General features: G+C 36.8%; 1 protein-coding gene across 1 annotated transcript in view; it reads right to left on the bottom strand.

Moving 5' to 3' along the window:
* Window positions 1-21,065, bottom strand: part of large1 (LARGE xylosyl- and glucuronyltransferase 1) — a 38,768-nt gene extending 17,703 nt beyond the window's left edge. The window contains exons 1-9 of the mRNA XM_048154966.1: window positions 20,589-21,065; window positions 16,555-16,731; window positions 9,269-9,573; window positions 8,585-8,667; window positions 7,117-7,240; window positions 6,357-6,528; window positions 5,641-5,745; window positions 1,987-2,099; window positions 1,137-1,262 (exon numbers count right to left, since the gene is read on the bottom strand). Coding sequence (XP_048010923.1) covers window positions 1,137-1,262; window positions 1,987-2,099; window positions 5,641-5,745; window positions 6,357-6,528; window positions 7,117-7,240; window positions 8,585-8,667; window positions 9,269-9,573; window positions 16,555-16,660 — 1,134 coding nt within the window. The 5' untranslated portion in view covers window positions 16,661-16,731; window positions 20,589-21,065. The remainder of the gene's footprint in view (window positions 1-1,136; window positions 1,263-1,986; window positions 2,100-5,640; window positions 5,746-6,356; window positions 6,529-7,116; window positions 7,241-8,584; window positions 8,668-9,268; window positions 9,574-16,554; window positions 16,732-20,588) is intronic.
* Window positions 21,066-22,066: the final 1,001 nt, after the last annotated feature.

Genomic DNA, 22,066 nt, shown 5'->3' with positions numbered 1-22,066 from the left:
AGCGTTCCAGTAATCGACGATTACTCGATTAAGCGTTCCAGTAATCGACGATTACTCGATTAAGCGTTCCAGTAATCGATTATTAGCCGATTAATCGTTCCAGTAATCGATGATTAGCCGATTAACCGTTCCAGTAATCGGCGATTAGCCGATTAACCGTTCCAGTAATCGACGATTAGCCGATTAAACGTTTCAGTAATCGATGGTTAGTCGATCAATCGTTCCAATAATCGACGATTAGTCGATTAATCGTTCCAATAATCAGTAGATTAATCGATTATCAAAATAATCGTTTGTCGCAGCTCTAAAGTGTAAGAGAACTTAGTTTGATACTCGCGTGCCGTTTGACAGCCAGCTTTCTGTGTGTGTGCTTTAGATGTGGGCGCTCAGAAAACCTTAGATGTTTAGACTGAAATGGCTTTAAAACGCATGCAAATAAAACTTTCATGATGACGGACAACTGCAATGTCATGTGAGCGTGACTGCAATAGAGATGTTTTGTTAGTTTTTGTCAGAGTATTCGACGCACAAGCTGTACAGGCTCCGCCCTCTTCTGTAAAGCAGGGTGAGGAGCAGCAGCTCATTTGCATTTAAAGATACATGCACGAAAACAGTATGTTTTTCCTTCTACTCAATTTTGAGTTGAAACTTCACAGACACATTCTGGGGACACCAGAGACTTATATTACATCTTGTAAAAAGGGGCATAATAGATCCCCTTTAATGTCATGTCGTAAGTATGAACACAGTGGTTTGTAGCACAAATAGTTTCACCATTTACTGCACTTTGTTATTCTTGTAGTTATTTACCTATAGCGACTAATGAAACGGAAGTAGAATATAGCGTTGCAAAATAAGGTGAGTAAATGTGAAGAAATTGTTGTTTGTCATCTAGAACAGTGGTTCTCAAACCTGTCCTGGGGACCCCTCACCACTGCACATTTTGCATGTTTCCCTCATCTAACACACCTGATTCAACTCATCAATTAATTAGTAGAAACTGCAAGAGTTGACTTGGGTGTGTCTGATGTGGGAGACATACAAAATGTGCAGCGGTGAGGGGTCCCCAGGACAGGTTTGAGAACCACTGATCTAGAATAAGTGTGAGTTCCCCCTTGTGTCAGCTCCACGGTCACCTTGAGGTCGGACACGTCTTTGTAGCACTTCTCAGAGCGGGTGTGATCTGACAGCTGAACGTTCCAGAAACAGGGCAGCTGGTGCACCAGGAACGGGTTCTGCTTGATCACAGCATTGAAGATGTCCTGCAGGCACAATATTATTTTATACGACTAATAAAATAGATTCTAAGGCTACATGTTTACAAGCTCTTTCAGCAAAAAATAAAATGTATTTTCTTAATTTTCTAAAGCAGCTCTTCTTTCACATAAAATTGTATCTGATGTTTATGATGGAATTCACAAGTGCATTGAATGAGTGCCTCTGATTGGCCATTGCATTCATATAGTCAACAAAAACGTGATTTCTTATGCTCAACACTGCAAAAAACAATGTATAAAAAGAAATCTTTGATGCATCATGAGCAGATCTATATGTATTGCCGCATTCAACACTTTTCATTCATTTCACTTTAATTGCAACAATCATCGATTTAATTTAATTGTATACGGGCAATTTTTTGCCACGCATCTTCAGTTTGGGGGGCATTTTGGAGCCATTTTTTGCCCCAAGTCTGTTAATTTCCGACCCTGATCTGCACTGCACTATACATGGCACTCTGCAATCCAACTGATGGAAATCTATTGTAGCGACGGAGAACTTTAATCCCAGTCTACTTCATATCGATAAAACATTCCCAGTTTATCTTAGCAACATGCTAACATCAAACTCTATTGAAATCATCTGAGGGTCTCCAATGTGTTTGGGTTTTCCTAGTGAGTTGAAAGTTAGTCACTTCTGATGTTATATATTGTCTAAGTAGACAGCAGGGCAGCTCACTATGGATTGGAACAGAGCCCATGTGTGTACCTGATCAGCGAGTGATGTAGACAGCATGCTCATGAGCTCTCTCTCTGCCGTCAGCCGCCACATCTGTTCCCACTTCAGCTTCCTCAAACGATCCAACAACAGCAGAATCACACCTTCAACACACACACACACACACACACACACACACACACACACACACACCATCATTTGCATGCCATTTCACTAATTAGCACTTATAATATAATGGAATTGTCTGGTTCTTTGTTGTATAATCTCAACCCATTAATGCCACGATATACTTCAAACAAAGTTCTTTTTTGCTCTTCGTTTAGGGGTAAAACGAAGTTCGAAATGCATGACCAGCAATATACTGTAAACAAAAATCTGACGCCGCACACACTGCTAAGAGCAACATTTAGATGAATATGTAAATATGTGCTGTACACTTTCTGCTCAGTAACAAAATAAACAACAAAAATGAGAAAACAGCAAGCATTTTTATAGAAAGCATAAGAAAAGCGTCTGATCATAACAGCATGGGAATGTTAGCAGGAGCTCTGCAAATTAGCACTCCAGTCACGTTTATTTATATAGCACTTTATTCAATAGATTGCTTAAAAGCAAGCAGCTTTACAATATCAAACATTAAAAACAGTGTCAGTGCCTCATTTCAACTTCATTTTGTACTATAAAGCGGTGTAGCATATGCACACGTATCAGGATAATCAATAAACTTTGGAATGTTCAGAACGCTTTTAGCATGCTGGACTGGGTTGTAAAACCATCTCGGCTCCGAACAGTCTGCCAAAGATGAGCCCACTTGACACTTTTGTGGACCCGTGAGGGTAAACAGAAAACTCCAACTTCCTCACTTTGGTGACTTCAAAAGGAGCACCCCCCCCCAGAGACTGACCAGATCCACATTCCAACACCCACACACACAGGCACACACAAAAACACACACACAGACACATACAGAAACACACAAACATACATTTTTGACTGTATATGTAAAATACAACTATGCTGAAATATATCCATCATGTATTTCGAGCGTATGCATGTTTTCTAGTGTTTAAAGTGCTAGTGTATTTGTGCTAGTGTTAGTTGTAATTAGAGCCCGACCGATATATCGGCCGGCCAATATTATCGGCCGATATGAGCTAATTGCATTTAAATCGGCATCGGCGTTTATAACGGCCGATGAAACATGAGAAACAGAGTCTCATGCTTCACTCATGTTATGAGTGTTGCATAGTTTGCCCACCAGAGGGAGCTCTGCAACTCCCCAGTTGACAACAGCGCCAGAAATCCACTACAGAAAAAAGCTATCAGCCGAGCCACGGAGATGTACTCTTTTGACAGTGAGTCTGTCGTTCGTCATGTGAAATGATTGTAGATTTAGTTCATACACTGTATATAAAAACAGTGTGGTAGTTCTAGCTAACGGTCCTATCATTATCACTTCTAAATATTCTGTAACATCACTTACAGCCGCTAATGCATTGCTATATTAGATTAGCCACAAAGCTAATAACGTTACCATGTTTATCAGTGGAAGAGCGCGAACGTTAATAAGAGGTCAAACTATAACGTTAGTGTTTAACTTATTCTAAATATATCTGCAGTGTTTGTTGTATATATATTGAGAACATTCTACATTGTTTAAATTATATTTTGGTATTATTTATTTATTTTATATTTATTTATTTTATATGTAGCTATACATTTAACTTATTTTAATTTTATTTTCAATTCATTGACATGGTTTTGTGGAATATTGAATTTGTTTGGTATAGCTCTTTTACTTTAACTTTAGTATTATAATTTATTTACAGTACACACACAGACTGTTAAAACCAGCTTCAACTGGAAGTAAGTAAAACTGTTAAATGTTTAAAACCAGACTGTTTTTTGATCATTAAAAAATATATACTTTTGATGTGCAATTGTTTAGTCATTGAGACTGTAATCTAAGGCTTTTTTTTAACATAATCCCTTCTGGAAAATGGTTTATACAGCCCACATACATAGAACAGGCAGATATTTTGCTATTGAATGTTGTGTAAGTGTAGTTTATAGGAAATGGGTCTAATATCCAGTTTATTTTCAAAATCAAAATATCGGCTTATAAATCGGCTCTTTTCGAGTTAATATCGGCATCGGCCCCCAAAAATCCATATCGGTCGGGCTCTAGTTGTAATAAGGGAATTTTGTCTGTAAACCATAACTTCTTGTATATGCCTTTCTGATCTATCGAGTTTGATCTCGTTTTAAAGCTCCGGACTCGAGCTATTCACTGAGAGGTGTCACATAGCTGACAAATGCATTTTTCTATGTGTTTAATGATATTGTGAAGAAAGCACTCCATCTCGAAATCCGATCTGATAGTCGTAAAGTATGCAAATTCATCTAGGAGACCAAACAAAGAAAGAGCTTGCCCGCCAACTTTGCATCACTGTCATTGGCCATTCCACCTCAAGGAGGTGTGTCGGCCTATCTGTCATAAAAAGGAATACCAGGATTCTCCTGTGTGTGCTCCCGACGGCCCTGAATCATTCACGCAGGTTCTCCCGATTGTCTCACGAGCACCTCGTGCACGTTTCTCCCGGACGTCTCCGGTGACCACGTGCTGCCATCGCGCTCAGCTTCGGGACCGCCATCTTCCAGCGAAACTCACTCTCAAGTCCTCAGTTCAAACCTTCCCGCGGAACGGAAGAAGCCAACGAACCGCACCAGCACTAAACTGAAATTCGACACGCACAACCAATGCAAGTATACGGCCGTTTCTCAATCTTAGATGATGAAACTGATTTCCGTGCTGGCTTAGGACTGTTTTGTAAGTTTGCTACTTGCCTTCTCTCTTTCCATCTCTACTTCCACTCTTGTACATAGGTGTGTATATTCTTGTATATATATTTAGACGTATAACCTCTGTATTCGTAGTTTGCATATATTAAACACTTAATTCATGCTCGATTGATCTTTTTGCTCATTTCAACAAAGCCAGGTCACTTTAACGTTTCGATCCTATACCCTTGCTTTACGTTTGGATGCTATCATAGAAATTTATCCCCGTGGCCAGAGGATAATATTTCTGTCGTAATAGTCTGTGGATAACTTACCAGTTTGCTGGACGGACCGATAGTTCTCTACATAATTATCAAACCAGAACTAAGCATATATGTAATTGATTATAATTAATTGTAATTAATGCACAATATATGTTTAATTCCCCCTTGGGTCGGTATGTGCAAAATAATGATTCATAAATCTTTATGAATTATTATATTCATATTCCACCCATAAATTGATTAATAACTGTAGTAAATCGCTACAGCGGTGTGTTCAGCAGTGTTCATGTTTTCACCCGCGGAGATCTTACCTCAACAAACTCAAACATACGAAATGAGTGATTTCATCACTGATCAATGGTAGTATGAAGGTGTTTTGCAGCTGGAGCAAACTTTTCCCGAAAGCTCGCTTTGGCAAGCCGTTTCGGACTTCCAAAAAGAACACAAAACAAACTTAATTTTGGCCTGATTGTTCGAAATGACGTCACATCAGTTCATTTTTTGATTTCATTTGAAGTATATTGGAGCCTTTACTCTCATTATTCATCAGGATCTTTGGTATTTGTTCTAAAACTGGTCTTCCCTTCAAGTCTGATAATCAGAAATCCGGCTGACATACCTGTGTTAAAGCCTCTGCCCAACGCTGGCCATGGCCGATGGTTCTTCCACAGGTTCCCCAGGTACCAATCGCTCTGATTCTCCACTAAACCAAGAACCTGCTGACCTGAAACACACAAACACCGCCACAGTGAATTGTGCGTCTTAACTGATTGACAGCATCTGAGCTATGGATGAAAATCTGTAGTTCATTTAAAGCTCTTACATATAAAAAAAATAAAATAAAAAAAATTGCACACATATTTGGGACAATGACACAGGAAAGGAAATGCATATTAAAAATGGTAGTTTTACATTCTTTGTATTCATGTTGGTTTCATGTGGTTTAGAAAAACTTTAACACTATTTTTATTGACTCTAAAAATGTCATGTGGTGCAACCATCAAGTAAAAGTCATTTTTCTTACACCCTGAATACATGTGAGAGATCACATGTCAAAAGTCATTTTTATTTTTATATACATTTCTAAATTCATTCATGATACAGCACATTTTGGTGAGTTGCAACTACAAACTGACCTCACCTAACATTGTCAAATGTATATATATATATATATATATATATATATATATATATATATATATATATATATATTTATTTATTTATTTATTTTTTTTTTTAAATTAGATTTAATCGATTGACAGCACTTTAAAATATATTAGTCAAGTTCAATTGACAAAAACGGCTATCATTTCTATTCAATCTTATTCAAAGTACCTTTGAACTTGTGGAAGACGACCCACAGCTCAGCGATGTCTGTGGCAAAGGTGATGTCAGTATCCAGGACGATGACCTTCTGTAGGTCGGAGGGCAGCGTTTTGGTCAGCACCAGCTTCATCAGGCCATAGATGCCAGAATAATGCTTGTTCGGGATCCAAGACACCTCAGACTGACAAACACACAGACAGCAAATAAAAAACATTAAATGAATTTAAAAACTGCAAGACCCCCTCGGTCTGTTCTCGATCATGTTCCTGAGGGTGGGGGATGAGATATTTGCCCCCCCTTTGGTCCAAGTGCCGCGGGGGATGGCAATTTCTGTATTTGCATGTGCATTCTGATCATTGAGCATTACAGAGCTCCGGCAAAGCTCAAGATGATTACGGTTAGAAATTATTGTTGTATATAAATGGTTTTAACTGCTCCGATTCAATTATTAACATATTTAAGTGTTACTTTATTTGATTTGTATAACAACGCAACATAAGACCAGAATATCATTCTCTACTCTAGCCAAAATGCTGATGATTGATCCACCAATTAGTTAACACGGAAACAGAAATCACTGAATTCCCAGGAAATAGTGTATATAGTCGAATCATACTAAACTCTCAAACTACTCATATACAGCAGTGACCAAAAGCATTGGCAGTGACATATTGAGTTTTATTTTTTAAATCTCTAAAAAGAAAATAGGGAAAAATACTTGTGCATCACTGTTGAGCTCTACTGAGCAAAGCAGTTTAGCCACACAAACCTTCAGCTCATCAGCGTCATAGAAGTTGACATGAACGGCCGGCACCATCCAGGTGTGAAAGAGATCGGCCAGGATCTTCCGAGCGATGGAGTCCGTGATAAAATGGAAGTGGAGTGGGTTCCGTCTGACACATAGAGGGAGAACAAACATTTGTTGTCACAATCACCCAAAACCGAAAAACATCATCTACTAAATATTCACTACTTTTTATTATATACAAAAAGCCAGGATATTCTTCAGAAATTCGCCTTTTGTGTGCCACAGAAAAAGGTTGTTGGTTTGGAATAGCATTAGGAATAAAAGGTAATTTTCATTTCAGGATGAACTACTTTCTTGTCAACTAAAGATGAGTGTAACATTATCACCAACAGCACAGGAAAAACAGTCAAAAGTCATTTTATGCATCATATCAAGTACGCTGACGATTAGGGCTGGGCGATATATCGCATGCGATTCTCACGCGCATTTCGTCAGTAAAGCCGGTTCCCTGATTACCGCTAAATCGCCATCACCTGCTTTCAAATGAAGCGCCATTTAACAGACAGAGCCGTAGTTCACTGATAACCCACGCAAATATCGCGTTCATTATCGAAGGCGATTCATCTGCGATATGAACGTGATATTGCGTGGCTTATCAGTGAACTACGGCTCTGTCTGTTAAATGGCGCTCCGTTTGAAAGCAGGTGATGGCGATTTAGCGGTAATCAGGGAACCGGCTTTACTGACGAAATGCGCGTGAGAATCGCATGCGATATATCGCCCAGCCCTACTGACGATGAGACCTGATTCTAGCTTTACTTGCACATTTTACATGTTTAACAAACTGTTTTCATCATTCTTACTTTGTATTACCCCTTAAAGGTCTAATAAAAGTCTTTACAATTAATATCTCAATGTATGTCTAGTACACAGTAAAATCCCCAGAGTTAAATCAACTCTGCTCAGAGTACATATGGTCCCTCTCTAAATAGTGTTAAAGTAACACTGAAGCAGAGTTAAAGTTAATGAGATAATTAAGCAATTAATAAGGCTGTGACTGAAGTCAGTTGTAGTTCTTGTGTTTCTCTTCTATTCAGTGATTCTGCTTGTTAACAGCAGGCGTTCATCACTAATGCACAATCACTTGATTAATTGCTTAATTATCTCATTAACTTTAACTCTTCTTCAGTGTTATTTTAAAACTATTTAGAGAGGGGCCATTTGTACTCTGAGCAGAGTTGATTTAACTCTGGAGATTTTGCCGTGTACAGAAGACTAATACCTATGATGAAAAGAGTGAAAGAGTGACTGGTAATTCCAGTCTGGTCACCAACACTTTTGATATACTTGGACACTCAAGCTTTGTTCAAAAACTTACTGAGGCGCTTTGCTGACTACATAAGCAACAACCTTTTAAGGAAGAATCCTAACTGAATACTGTAAGGAGCCGTGAATACCCTCTAAATGTGGACAACGACTTTAAACTTACCTGTGAAACAGAACTGACTTGACCAAAGTGACGACATCTCTGCTCGCATTGTACCCCGCACACACGATGGCAATATGAATGGTCTGTGATGAGAAAGACAAGTAGTTCAGAACAGTCTGAAGCAGCACTGATGCAATAAATATATGTTTTAAAATATGACACTACAACTTCAAAATCAATTTTATAAAATGTAAAAGACACTGTCATAATGCTAGGTTGCAATACAGTTTCTCTAGGATGTTGCTATGTGGTTGCTAGAGTGTTCTGGATGGTTCTCATAACGCTCCGAAGCTTCATGAAGCAGTGTTTTGAAATCGGCCATCACTATATAAGTTGTTATTTTGTTTTTTTGGCGCACCAAAAATATTCTCGTCGCTTTAGAATATTAATATTGACCCATTGTACTCACATGAACTGATTTAAATATGTTTTTAGTACATTAATGGATCTTGAGAGAGGAAATGTCATTGCTGGCTATGGAGGCCTCACTGAGCCATTGGATTTAAACAAAAATATCTTAATTTGCATTCTGAAGATGAACAAAGGTCTTACGGGTGTAAGTAGTAAGTAACAACACACCTGACCTCTCCTCAACAAAACATATGATTTGAGGACAGGGTCAGGGTCTTGGTTTTGATAATGTCTGAATCTGTTCAGTGTAAGGTCTTGATTCAGCATACCAACCTCACATTTGTTCACCACAGGCTGAGGCACACAGTCCGAGCTGTTGCCCGAGGCAACTCCTTTTTTAGCTTCGCTATCACCTGTTCCCTCTTCAGTGGAATGGGTGTGTAACTGGTTGCCTTGGCGACCATTGCTATGATGACTGCTATGGGTCGGGACCCTGGGCGGCAGGCTAATCTCTCTCCGCAGTGCATGGTTATGTTCCTCTACTTCTCGCAGCCGCAGCTCCAAAGCCTGATGCTCAGCGGCCGCACCGATCAGCACAGATGACTGAGGATCCAACGGCGACAGAGGCAGCGGTTTGACTGTGGAGGAAACACAGAGACTTGTTTAACATCTGTCCATCAACCCACACTGCTGTACTACAGCTTGTCAATTGTCCAAATTATGAGTGCAGAAGATTTCCAAAGAGTATGAAATGAATGTGAAAAAAAGAAAAAAATAAGACATACAGTGTGTAGTCTGATTAAAAATGAATGGCTCTTAATCAGATAAGCAGGTTCTTTTAATGAGTCACTCCAAAAGACTCAAGAACTGCTTCAGTTATCTGCTTGAATCCTTCTAACGAGTGCTTCACTTAATTAACTTGGTTATAGAATCAACTTCTGACTCACTTAAGTCCTGTTCCAATCTGGTATTAGATGTGTTTTTGATGATCTGATCACAAGTGGCCATCTGAGACACATTGCTGTTCCCATAGAAATATGATACACTCTCAGAAAAAAAAATGCAATAAGGGTACCTTTAGGTAGATCTTGGGATGTGCAATATGCATTATCTATGCATATAATATCGTAGTTGTTGTTAAACAAAAACACACCTTGAATGTCCACACACGCTAACCCTAGATTTAAAAACAACAGTAATTTTTGTCATGATTATTGTTTCTATTCTAGCATTCTGCTTGCTTTCAAACAGATACAAATAAAGTAATATATAAGATTACATTTATTTGAATGAATGAATTATAGCATTTATTTGAATTCATTATTAAGAGAAAGAGAGAGATGAGAGATGCATGTAAATTACCTTCATTCGCTCAGTCTCTTACTCTATTAACAACGAAGCTGTGAGTTTAATTACTTAAAAACCAGCGATGTTACCACTTTGTTGCTGAGAAATATAATGTAGCGATTCAGTAGCAAAGCCCTAGATTCAAAAATTGAATTTACCTCGGCATAGTTAAATAACAAGAGTTCAGTACATGGAAAAGACATATACGGTGAGTCTCAAACTCCATTGTTTCCTCCTTCTTATATAAATCTCATTTGTTTAAAAGACCTCCGAAGAACAGGCGAATCTCAACATAACACCGACTGTTACGTAACAGTCGGGGTGTACGCCCCCAATATTTGCATATGCCAGCCCATGATCGAGGCATTAGACAAGGGCAGCCAGTATTAACGTCTGGATGTACACAGCTGAATCATCAGACTAGCAAGCGAGAACAATAGCAAAAAATGGCAGATGGAGCGATAATAACTGCCATGATTCATGATAACATGATATTTTTAGTGTTTTGGTCAGCACCAGCTTCATCAGGCCATAGATGCCAGAATAATGCTTGTTCGGGATCCAAGACACCTCAGACTGACAAACACACAGACAGCAAATAAAAAACATTAAATGAATTTAAAAACTGCAAGACCACCTCGGTCTGTTCTCAATCATGTTCCTGAGGGTGGGGGATGAGATATTTGCCCCCCCTTTGGTCCAAGTGCCGCGGGGGATGGCAATTTCTGTATTTGCATGTGCATTCTGATCATTGAGCATTACAGAGCTCCGGCAAAGCTCAAGATGATTACGGTTAGAAATTATTGTTGTATATAAATGGTTTTAACTACTCTGATTCAATTATTAACATATTTAAGTGTTACTTTATTTGATTTGTATAACAACGCAACATAAGACCAGAATATCATTCTCTACTCTAGCCAAAATGCTGATGATTGATCCACCAATTAGTTAACACGGAAACAGAAATCACTGAATTCCCAGGAAATAGTGGATATAGTCGAATCATACTAAACTCTCAAACTACTCATATACAGCAGTGACCAAAAGCATTGGCAGTGACATACTGAGTTTTTTTTTTTTAAATCTCTAAAAAGAAAATAGGGAAAAATACTTGTGCATCACTGTTGAGCTCTACTGAGCAAAGCAGTTTAGCCACACAAACCTTCAGCTCATCAGCAACCTCAGCTCGTAAGCAAGCAAGAACAACAGCAAAAAATGGCAGATGGAGTGATAATAACTGACATGATTCATGATAACATGATATTTTTAGTGCTATTTGTAAATTGTCTTTCTAAATGTTTCGTTAGCATGTTGCTAATGTACTGTTAAATGTGGTTAAAATTACCATCGTTTCTTACTGTATTCACGGAGACAAGACTGTCGTTATTTTCATTTTTAAACACTTGCAGTCTGTATAATGCATAAACAACTTCATTCTTTATAAATCTCTCCAACAGTGTAGCATTAGCCGTTAGCCATGAAGCACTATCAAACTCATTCAAAATCAATGTAAACATCAAAATAAACACTGTACTTATGCGATTAGACATGCTGCATGACGAACACTTTGTAAAGATCCATTTTGAGGGTTATATTAGCTGTTTGAACTTTTTTTATGTTGTTTAAGGCAAGCGCGAGCTCTTGGGGCGTGAAGCACGAGATTTAAAGGGCCACACACCCTGAATCGGCTCATTTCTAATGATGCCCCACAATAGGCAGTTAAAAAAATGAATAAAAAAAAAAATCTATGGGGTATTTTGAGCTGAAACTTCACAGACACATTCAGGGGATACCTTAGACTTATATTACATCTTTTAAAAAGACGTTCTACGGCACCTTTAATAGATAGATAATGATTAATAAATGCAATTCTTTAAAAAGAACAGTACAATTATCCCATTCTCAAATATTTAGATTGAAATATTGCTGTATTTATTATAAATAATTTATCTGTGCACATCATGTGTTGTTGTTTTAATTCATGTGCCCTTGTGAACTTTAATCAATCTAACATTCCCTCCCTCTTGCATCCTCTGTTTTAGGTGTGAGAGCGGGACAAACTATTTTACCTATTTTTCAACCTATTTTCACACTATTTTTTTATTGTTTATACTTTTATATTATAGTTTTAATTAATAATTAGAATTTGCTTTTATTTTTATATTTTCAGTTTTGAAATATTACCATTTAGGTTTAATTTAATTTATTTCCCATTAATAATTTTAGTCTTCTACTGTACACAAACTCACTTCAGTTAGTGTCTGAAGTAACAATTATAGGTTTTTCATCTAATATTTACATTTCTTGTTCAAGAAGCCATTTCACTCGCAAATATATGTTACAATAGAGAAGAAAAGACTACCGCAACTTCGTTTCATGCCGACTTATAATTTATTTGTCAAATGCTAAGTTCTTGTCATGAAATGCATTTAAACAGTTAATACAGATGTCAATTTTAGACTAAATTAACTGTTGGATTTATTTTGATATGTTCAACTCTGATACATTGTGATATTAAGAGATTTCATTTAAGGTAGTACAGAGTCTATCTGATATTATAGAGGCTGCTTGTTCATTCAATGTTTAAAAAGGTTTAAAATATGTGCTGATGATAAAAAAAAAATGTTGGCCTACAATTTGAAAGCAGCAAAACAACTAAATACAAGCATTATATTTTTCTTTAAAAAAAAGGACATTCAAGCACAAACTATGTTAACAGCCAAGATGTAGAATGTTAATGTTCTCATGTCAGACTTCAACACATTATCTGAGCTGTTCAACATCAGTGAGCATAATAATTAGTTTACAGTTAATAAAGTGACAGGAAAAACATTTAACTTTCAGCCAAAAAGTCATTAAAAGCCACTGGAGTAAATCATGAGTTTTAGACAGGCTACAGTGACTCCATTCAGCACACAGTGAAAACACACTTCAATGGGCCTGAAGGTTTTACTGCGCTCAACTTATGAAGTACAAGACAAGTGGAATGAACTAGAACAAGAAAATTCTGTGCATTTTTAACATCACTACACTTTGCGACACATTACACAAAACACTGGACAAAATCTGAGATGCTAACAGATTGTCAACAGATGTCAACATTTAGTAGAGGCACAAAAAAATTACTTTTAAAATTATCTTGTTACTGAAACACACCAATCAACTTTACATGTTGTTGTTTTTTTGTTGTTTGTCAGTTTTTTTTTTAAAAGTTGATGTCTAATTGGGCGTTCACACCAGACACGACTTGCGCAAATAAATCACGCTATGTGTGTGTAGTTGGACGCTTGAACATTTTGAGTTTACTTGCTTCATTCGCGCGTGAAATTCACTTCACAACAGACGTGAATTCGCGTCAGGAGAGGGGCTCTCCCGCTCCTTTAAATGTGTGTCTCAGACTCTTCCACTTCTTTCCGCACACTTCCTCTGAATAAAAACATCAACTCGTCAGCAGGAAAGTAGTTGTAAAATACAGCGAATAAGCTCAATTTGCTGGCTTTATCTAGCTTGTAGTCTCAATATCTCAAATTGAGTAAAGAGCGTTTTTTACAGCTTACCAGATTGTCCGACCTCCTCACTCACTTTCTTTACTAGAGCAAGCTCCTGATTGGTTAACACGGCGCGAATTTTCGCCAAAGTTCAGATTTTTCAACTTGCGCAATTCACCCAAAACGCTCAATTCGCGCCGCGTCATTCGCGCAAATCACGCCGCAGGATGTCTATACGCATCTTTGCATTGACTTAACATGTAAATCACTCGCGCTTAAAGCTTCATTCGCGTCTGATGTGAACGCACCATAACAGTTGCATTATGTAATTGCATTTTTCTTTATCAGTGTATAATTTCTAACTACATGTTATACAAACCTATTGTTCCTTAAAAAATTTTTTATTTCATATTTTAGTAATATTGTATTTGTCCTACTGTTTGTAATTGGCTTCTTTCTTATTTTTAATAACAGAAATTAGATAAAATAAAACTAAATAACTAATTTGATATATGAGTCATTCCACGAAACCAGTACGATTTGAGTCCCTCTGACCTTTTTCAGTGTATTTTATCTATTGGGTCACCAAAATATATTTTTAAAAGCTTTTTGTATTAATTGAAATGTCTCCTTTAATAATGTTTAAAAAACATGGCATACATTTCATCTTTATATTAGAAATTATTATTATTTGATCTATTTTGCCATGTTCCTCAAGGCCTTCTATGAAAGTGTACTTGGGATATGAATAATAAAATGAGAAAAAAAGTCCATTCTTTTTGCCATTTCCATAAATATCCATATGTGCTTTTTCGCTGGTAATGTTTTTTTCTAAGTACATTCATGATTATTCATGGAATCACATCATTTAGTTCCGTACCTCAGTAACCCCTCAACCCTGTTACACAAACCATTCTCCCTCTATAAAAATAACGAACCGATACTTATGTGACACCATTAATAAAGTGACATCATAGAAGTCTTCTGAACAACATTGTGAGCAGACACAGGCAAGTTAACACCTTCTTTAATAATTATAACTAAATTATGTTGTGAAATTGTGTTTGTCGAGCTTAACGACTCTGTTACATCAATTAAAGATAGAAAACTATTACTTGTGAAAATTATCTTTGTTATTTCAATATTATTTATGATTTTTTAATATCATGCATGCCATGCGCTCTCCATTTATTCACTAGGTTTAGAGCAGTGGTCAATTTGGGCAAAAAAAATCTCAACCCCGTCACACCTACATTTTTATTATTATTTTTTGTTAAGTTTATGAAAAGGTCATTTAAAGTTAGTTGAACTCTGTCTGAAATGTTCAAAGCAATCATAAGAATACTGATTTTAGTTCAAATTCTTAAGTTAAGCCTTTGATCAAAAGTGATGAGGTTGCGGTCACATAAAGTGCCCATTTCAGGCTTTAGTATAGCAAAAGTGTGAGATTTTACAAAACTTTTATATTTACAATTACTGAATTAGTGTGAGGGACATCTGATTAATAGGAAAATGTTGATTTTATCACAAATACATTTTATAATATTCAGAGGCTTCCCATAGTGTCCATAACTTAAAATGATGACCAATAATAATAGGGATTTGATGCCTGATATGGGAAAATATGTTTTTCTGGAAGTGACATATGTCATTAATGTTGTGGGATGTTCAGAAAAGTAATACATTTTGGTAAAAAAATCTAAAAATGTGTAAGTCCAAATCGTACCCATCCATCTAACAGTCAAATCAAGTAATTTTTATTTATATAGCGCTTTATATAATACAGATTAAGGCCCCATTTACACTAGTATGTTTTTGTTTTAAAACGCATAAGTTTTGCTACGGTTACACCTGTCGTTTACAGTACGCCGGCATTTTCAAACGTCGAAAACGGAGACTTTCGAAAACGCTGCAGAGCCCGTTTTAGTTTGAAAACGGCAGGGTTGCATTTCAGTGTAAACGTACCAAAACGAAGACTTTTGAAAACGAAGGCGTGGCTGCCCACATTCGCTTTGCGCATCCTTGACAACTGTGTAATGGCTGCCCACGTTCGCTCTGCGTATCCTGGACGACCGTGTGAACAATAACATGGAGACTGAACTGCAATCTTTGCTGGCCTTGTTGTCATTTTTAGCAGCCATCGTGCAGTTAAACTCAGCAAATTTTTAATACTGCACTTATACGCGCATGCTCAGTGTGCTTTAACAGTCATGTGACATACGTTTTCAGCCCAGTTATATCAACTCTGCTTAGAGTACATATGGTCCCTCTCTAAACAGTGTTAAAGTAACACTGAAGCAGATTTAAAGTCAGTTGTAGTTTTTATTTCTCTTTTTTTCAGTGATTCTGCTTGTTAACAGCAGGTGTTCATCACTAATGCTCATTCATCACTTAATTAATCGCTTAATTATCTCAACTGTAACTCTGGTTCAGTGTTACTTTAACACTATTTAGAGAGGGACAATATGTATTCTGCACAGAGTTGATTTAACTCTGGGGATTTTACTGGGTAGTGTATACGGAGATCGTTTCTGAAACACTGTGGAAACGCCAGTGTAGATGAGGATCGTTTTCATTTTAAAACGCTGTTTTAAAACAAAAACACACTAGTGTAAACAGGCACTAAAGCAGCTCTAAAAAGACAGTTGTGTCATTATTCAGCTGAAGTCAGTTCAGTTTTATTACAAAAATACATTACTATACACTGTAATATTTGTTTCAGGTCATCCGAGTGTGAGAGTCCAGTCAGAGAGAATCCGTCTGTGACGTGTGGTGTCGTACCTGTGAAGTTTGCAGATGACAGATAGAGCCAGGTGAGGGCCGGAATAAAGATCAGGGCGAGGGAGGCAGCCACAAACTTCCTGCGCCCACGACACATTCCCAGCATCCTCTGCAGCCAGAGGGTGTCTGTTCAGAGACCTCTATGTGGGCATCAGCTGTTTGGATGGGGGGTACATGCTGCTCAGTAAAAATACAAACAAAAATTGTTAGCCATAACACAAATTTATTGATAATGCTCAAATACCAGAATGCATAAAACACAAAAAAGACTTCAAATATTGGCAACCCAAATAGATTTTAGAGTCTGAACTCTCAGCATTATATTAATTTGACTGTTTTGCATCTTTTCCTTTGAACTCAAGTATTTGATAATGTGAAGCTTTTTTGTCAAGCCTTTGTAAGACTAAGTGCACATGAAGTGTGCCATTTAGGACAGGTTTCAAATAAAAGATAAAATAATCAAATGAAATGAAGCACCTTTCATTTGTCATTTGTCAAATTTATTCATTGTATAATCCAACATGTATTACCACATGGTTTATTTACCACATATGTATTACCACAATTTAATAGACAAATCAAATTTTAATGCATTTCCAGAAAAAAATAAATAGTAACTGTGATATAAAATGACTCCTACTGTGATAAAAGCCACTCAGGTTACCTTTACAAAATTCAAACTCAAAACCTTTCAGTCACCAGCCAGGATCTGTACCACTACACCACAGCACCGTCTCAAATGCATGTTTAGATCTCTTACTGCAGTGCTAAAGAACAGGCTGGAACATTCATCATGAGGTTGGTTTCGCCTCGGATTCAGCAGCTGCTGTGTCAGCACTTAAGACAACAATCAAGCTGTGGCAATGCAAAGCATCATGGGCCAGTTGTTCAAAAGTAATCTGATCGGATTTCGGCCATTGGATTGGATCAAATCTTGAAAATGGGTTGTTCAAAAGGAAAAAGGGATTCTGAAATCAGATTAGATCACGGAATCCAATCCTAGTTTTAATCTTGATCAAACCTTCAGTTTGTGTTGTTCAAAACTTGTCAGTAGGATTTGGATAACTTTGATAAAAAAAAACAAAAAAAAACAGGATTATCCTGATCCCAACAGGGGGTAGGATTTCAAGGTGGATTCCAGGAGGAAAATGTAGTAAAACTTTAAAACTGGTCAAAAAAATACAACATTTATATCATGTAATATACACACACATTTTTTTTATTTTGCTTTTGATTAGTTTAACTGTTAAATAAATTAGAAGTAGACATTAACCTACATATTTAGCCTTTCGGTAACCTACTGTAAAGTAAAAAAGATTTTGGTGCCATAAAACAATCTCCAAACAGCTGTAAATATCCAACAAAAATATTATATTTAATTCAAAACCCATATTCTCTCTATCATCATGTCCCTTTAGGGGCTCCGTAGAGCACTGGTAATCCAGATTTGGTAATCTGGAAAAGTGTGTATCTGGATCATGGTGATCCAATCCAATTTTTCTTTGAAAAACCAGCACAAAAGTAAGATGGATTACCTGATCCTGGATAGCAAAACATGGGATTTCCAAATCCAGATCATTCTGATCCAGATTAAACTTTTTGAACAACTGGCCCCATATGATCATGTTGCTGAGACTAAATCTGACTACGTTCAAATCTTCATATTCCCCACTTAAAGGGTTAGTTCACCCAAAAATGAAATTTCTCAAATTAATTTCTGAAATTAATAAAAAATTAATGTCGTTCCACACCCGTAAGAACTTTGTTCATCTTCGCAATACAAATTAAGATATTTTTGTTTATGATTATATGTTTATTTTTGTTTTTGATTATGAAATCCGAGAGGGTTTTTTTTTTTTATCCCCCATAGAAAGCAACAAAATTACCACATTCAAGGTCCAGAAAAGTAGTAAAGACATCATTAAAATAGTCCACGTGACTACAGTGGTTCAACCTTAATATTATGAAGTGACGAGAATAATTTTTAGGAGCAAAAAACAAAACGAAAATAACGCATTTATTCAACATTTTTGTCTCTACCCTATCAGTCTCTTACACTGTTTACATAGACAGTTCAGCACTTCCGTGTTTACATCCGAACGCCGGGTCATTATTGGCCAACGCTGTTCACGCGAGCAGCACGACGCATGCATGTGAGGCTGATGCAGGAGCCGGCCAATAATGAGCCGGCATTCTGACATAGAACCTGGAAGCGTTATTTTTGTTTTGTTTTTGCGCACAAAAAGTATTCTCGTCGCTTCGTAATATTAAGGTTGAACCACTGTAGTCACATGGACCATTTTATTGATGTCTTTACTACTTTTCTGGACCTTGAATGTGGTAATTTCATTGCTTTCTATGGGGGGATAAAAAAAATCTCTTGGATTTTATCAAAAATAGAAGATAGCAGATGATGAACGAAGGTCTTACGGGTTGTGGAACGACATGAGGGTGAGTAATTAATTACAGATTTTATTTGTGGGTGAACTAACCATTTAAGAACAAAAATACAGATCAATGCTGTTACTGATTGCATCCTTCCGTCCAGTATGCCCACTAAATCAACACCGGAAAGTTACTCAGTAATGATATTATGCAGCATCTCTCACAAATGTCTACATGGTTGCAAGCAGGGGGTCACAGGCGCTGCGTAATATCATTGCGCCTGCTGCACCCATGGTACAGCAGCAAAGTTCCTTGATTATTACGCTGGAATGAGAGTATAGTTCCTAGCCATATCGTCAGTCTTAGTACACGATGTAACTACAGAAGAGTCAAGTTTTAAATAGAAAAAATATCAAAACTCTTTGGTCATTTTTGAGCGAGATGCTAACGGTCTAATCAGATTCAATGAACTATGCTAAGCTATGCTAAAAGTGGTACCGCCAGACCCGGAGATGGACTGAATGGATTCGAAAACGGTAAAACTCAACTGTTTAACTCTAGAGGAGTTGGAAAATGAGCCTATTTTCAAAAAAAAAAGTGGAGTGTTCCTTTAAACAGTGTTCTAAAGAATTAAAAAAAAAAAAAAAATTTTTTTACCAAAGTATGCATTCTAAGGAGAAAGTCAGCTATGTATTTCAGTTTAAATATCTATGTGCCTTATATTTTCATGGAAAAGTTAAATATCACATATCTTCCTGACAGGTTTCTCTAACTCCAAATTCAATATTGCAAAATTATAGGCCTATATATAATTAGGAGAAACATCTTAAATAGCCTATTCAGTCAATAAAGCAATTCCTTAGATATACTTTGCTAAAAAATAAATTAGACATGGCTGGCTCCTTAAAGCCCTCTCAAAGATGCCCTTCAGTGCAAACAAAACATTTACAGTGACATCAACAGACTTCTGAGGGTAATTAAACCATCATAAATCAATGATTTATGAATCAATGAACTTTAATTACCATCTAAAGAATTACCATGATACCCCACAGAAAAAAAAAAAGTCTATAGTGAAGATAGTTTCACTCAAGATACCACAGATACTATCATTGTTAGTGCAGAAAATCTGTGGTAAATTAGTATTAGCACTGTAATAAACAAATGAAACAAATATTTTGAAAACTTTTTGAATGACAGCCTTATTTTCTACTAAACATTTTCTTTTGTTACATGAAGGTCGCATTAAAAATGACTATACTTTTTATCAAATTACTTTTATGTATTGACATAAAATGTCCCTCGCTCAGGTATGACAGTGAAATTAGCCGTAGCAAGAGGAGCCGGCCATTTTACTACAAAAATGTTTAAAATATCAGTTCATTTGCATAATTAATGGTGATTTGAGGTGTGCTGGAAATTACATTTGCTCTCTACACGGTTCAGAGAAAATGACGCACCGTGTTGTTGAACATTGTTAGCGAGCAAATATAAAATTAACTAATGAGAGTTTGAGAAGCGTTTAAGAGACTTATTGAGAATGAGTCCACAAAGGCCAAAGTGGCATGAAGAAACAACCATTGACGTATTATGATTTTACAGTTGAAACTAACTAATTATGGTGACAAATTATATACATGCCGTCTCACCTGTGATGCTGAAATCACTGTGACTGAACGAGTCCGTTACTGTCAATAAAATAAACCCCAAACAAGAGACGAACAGATGATCTTCAGTATATCCGTGTGATATGTGCATGAATGAAGAACTAAGGGCTTTGTGCACCAATCCAGTCAGAATCACCGTGAGGAGATATCACAGATATGTCAGTGTCTCATTTGTGTCCATTTCAGATCCACGATTAGCGCGTGAAAATGCCGCATGCTGGATTTGATAGATGCGGGGTGTTTTTAGGAAAAATCTGCTGGAAATATTGTCTTCTGCTTCCCTGCACGCGAGTTACACCTCACATTCCGCAAAACGCGCCGTTTATTCGATCAATTTTGTGATATGGTTGCGTTTAACATGAACACTGCGGCCTCTCTTAACACTCCCTGTTTGTTTCCCATCCTCCTCCAGTCCTCAATCCCAACATATCCTCCAATCACTGCTTCAATCCACAATCCACAATCCAGTCCAGGAGACTGTGTTTTCACTAAGACCTGGGAAGAATTGGATTGTGCTCCGCTTATGGAGAGCTAAAACTCCATAAAAACTGCTTTGAAATTTGTAGTACCCCTTAATTTGTACAATTATACTGAAATGTGGTCATCAACAAAGATTCATTTAAAAAGAAATTAACAATGATAACTAATTTTTTTTTTTTTTTTTTCATGAAGGAAAATAGCATTTGTGACACCATAGACTGCAAATGGCTACAATACAATTTTGTTTTATATTCAATTAAACATAGCCTACTAAAACACTTTTCTATGTTCTCTTGTTTATCTGAAGCATTTATTTTTTAAGCATTTAAATTTACTTTCAAATTAAATTTTCCTGATAATTGACTCATCCAAAATGTTCATGTCTTTCTTTCTTCAGTCAAAAAGAAATGAAGGTTTTCGATGAAAACATTCCAGGATTATTCTCCATATAGTGGACTTCAATGGCCTCCAAATGGTTGAAGGTCAGAATTACAGTTTCAGTGCAGCTTCAAAGCGTTCTACACAATCCCAGACGAGAAATAAGGGTCTTATCTAGAGAAACCATCACTCATTTTCTAAAAAACATTTAAATTTTATACATTTTAACCATAAATGCTCATCTTGAACTAGCTCTCTTCTTCTTCTTCTCTATTAGAATTCCAGCAGTGTAGATGCTGCTAAGAGTATTACTGCCCTCCTCAGGTCAAAGTTTGAACTAAATTGTCATATACAATATGCTAGTGCAAGTATATAACAATTAGTTCAAACTTTAACCTGTGAATGAGCGATGGTTTCTCTAGATAAGACCCTTATTCCTTGTCTGGTATCGTTTAAAGCCCTTTGAAGCTGCACTGAAACTGTAATTTTGTCCTTCAACCATTTGGAGGCCATTGAAGTCCACTATAAGAATAATCCTGGAATGTTTTCATCAAAAACCTTCATTTCTTTTCGACTGAAGAGAGAAGGACATGGACATTTTG

Source organism: Megalobrama amblycephala, linkage group LG14, assembly GCF_018812025.1.
Source record: "Megalobrama amblycephala isolate DHTTF-2021 linkage group LG14, ASM1881202v1, whole genome shotgun sequence".
Taxonomy (NCBI): domain Eukaryota; kingdom Metazoa; phylum Chordata; class Actinopteri; order Cypriniformes; family Xenocyprididae; genus Megalobrama; species Megalobrama amblycephala.
This window is presented reverse-complemented; position numbering and strand designations above follow the sequence as displayed.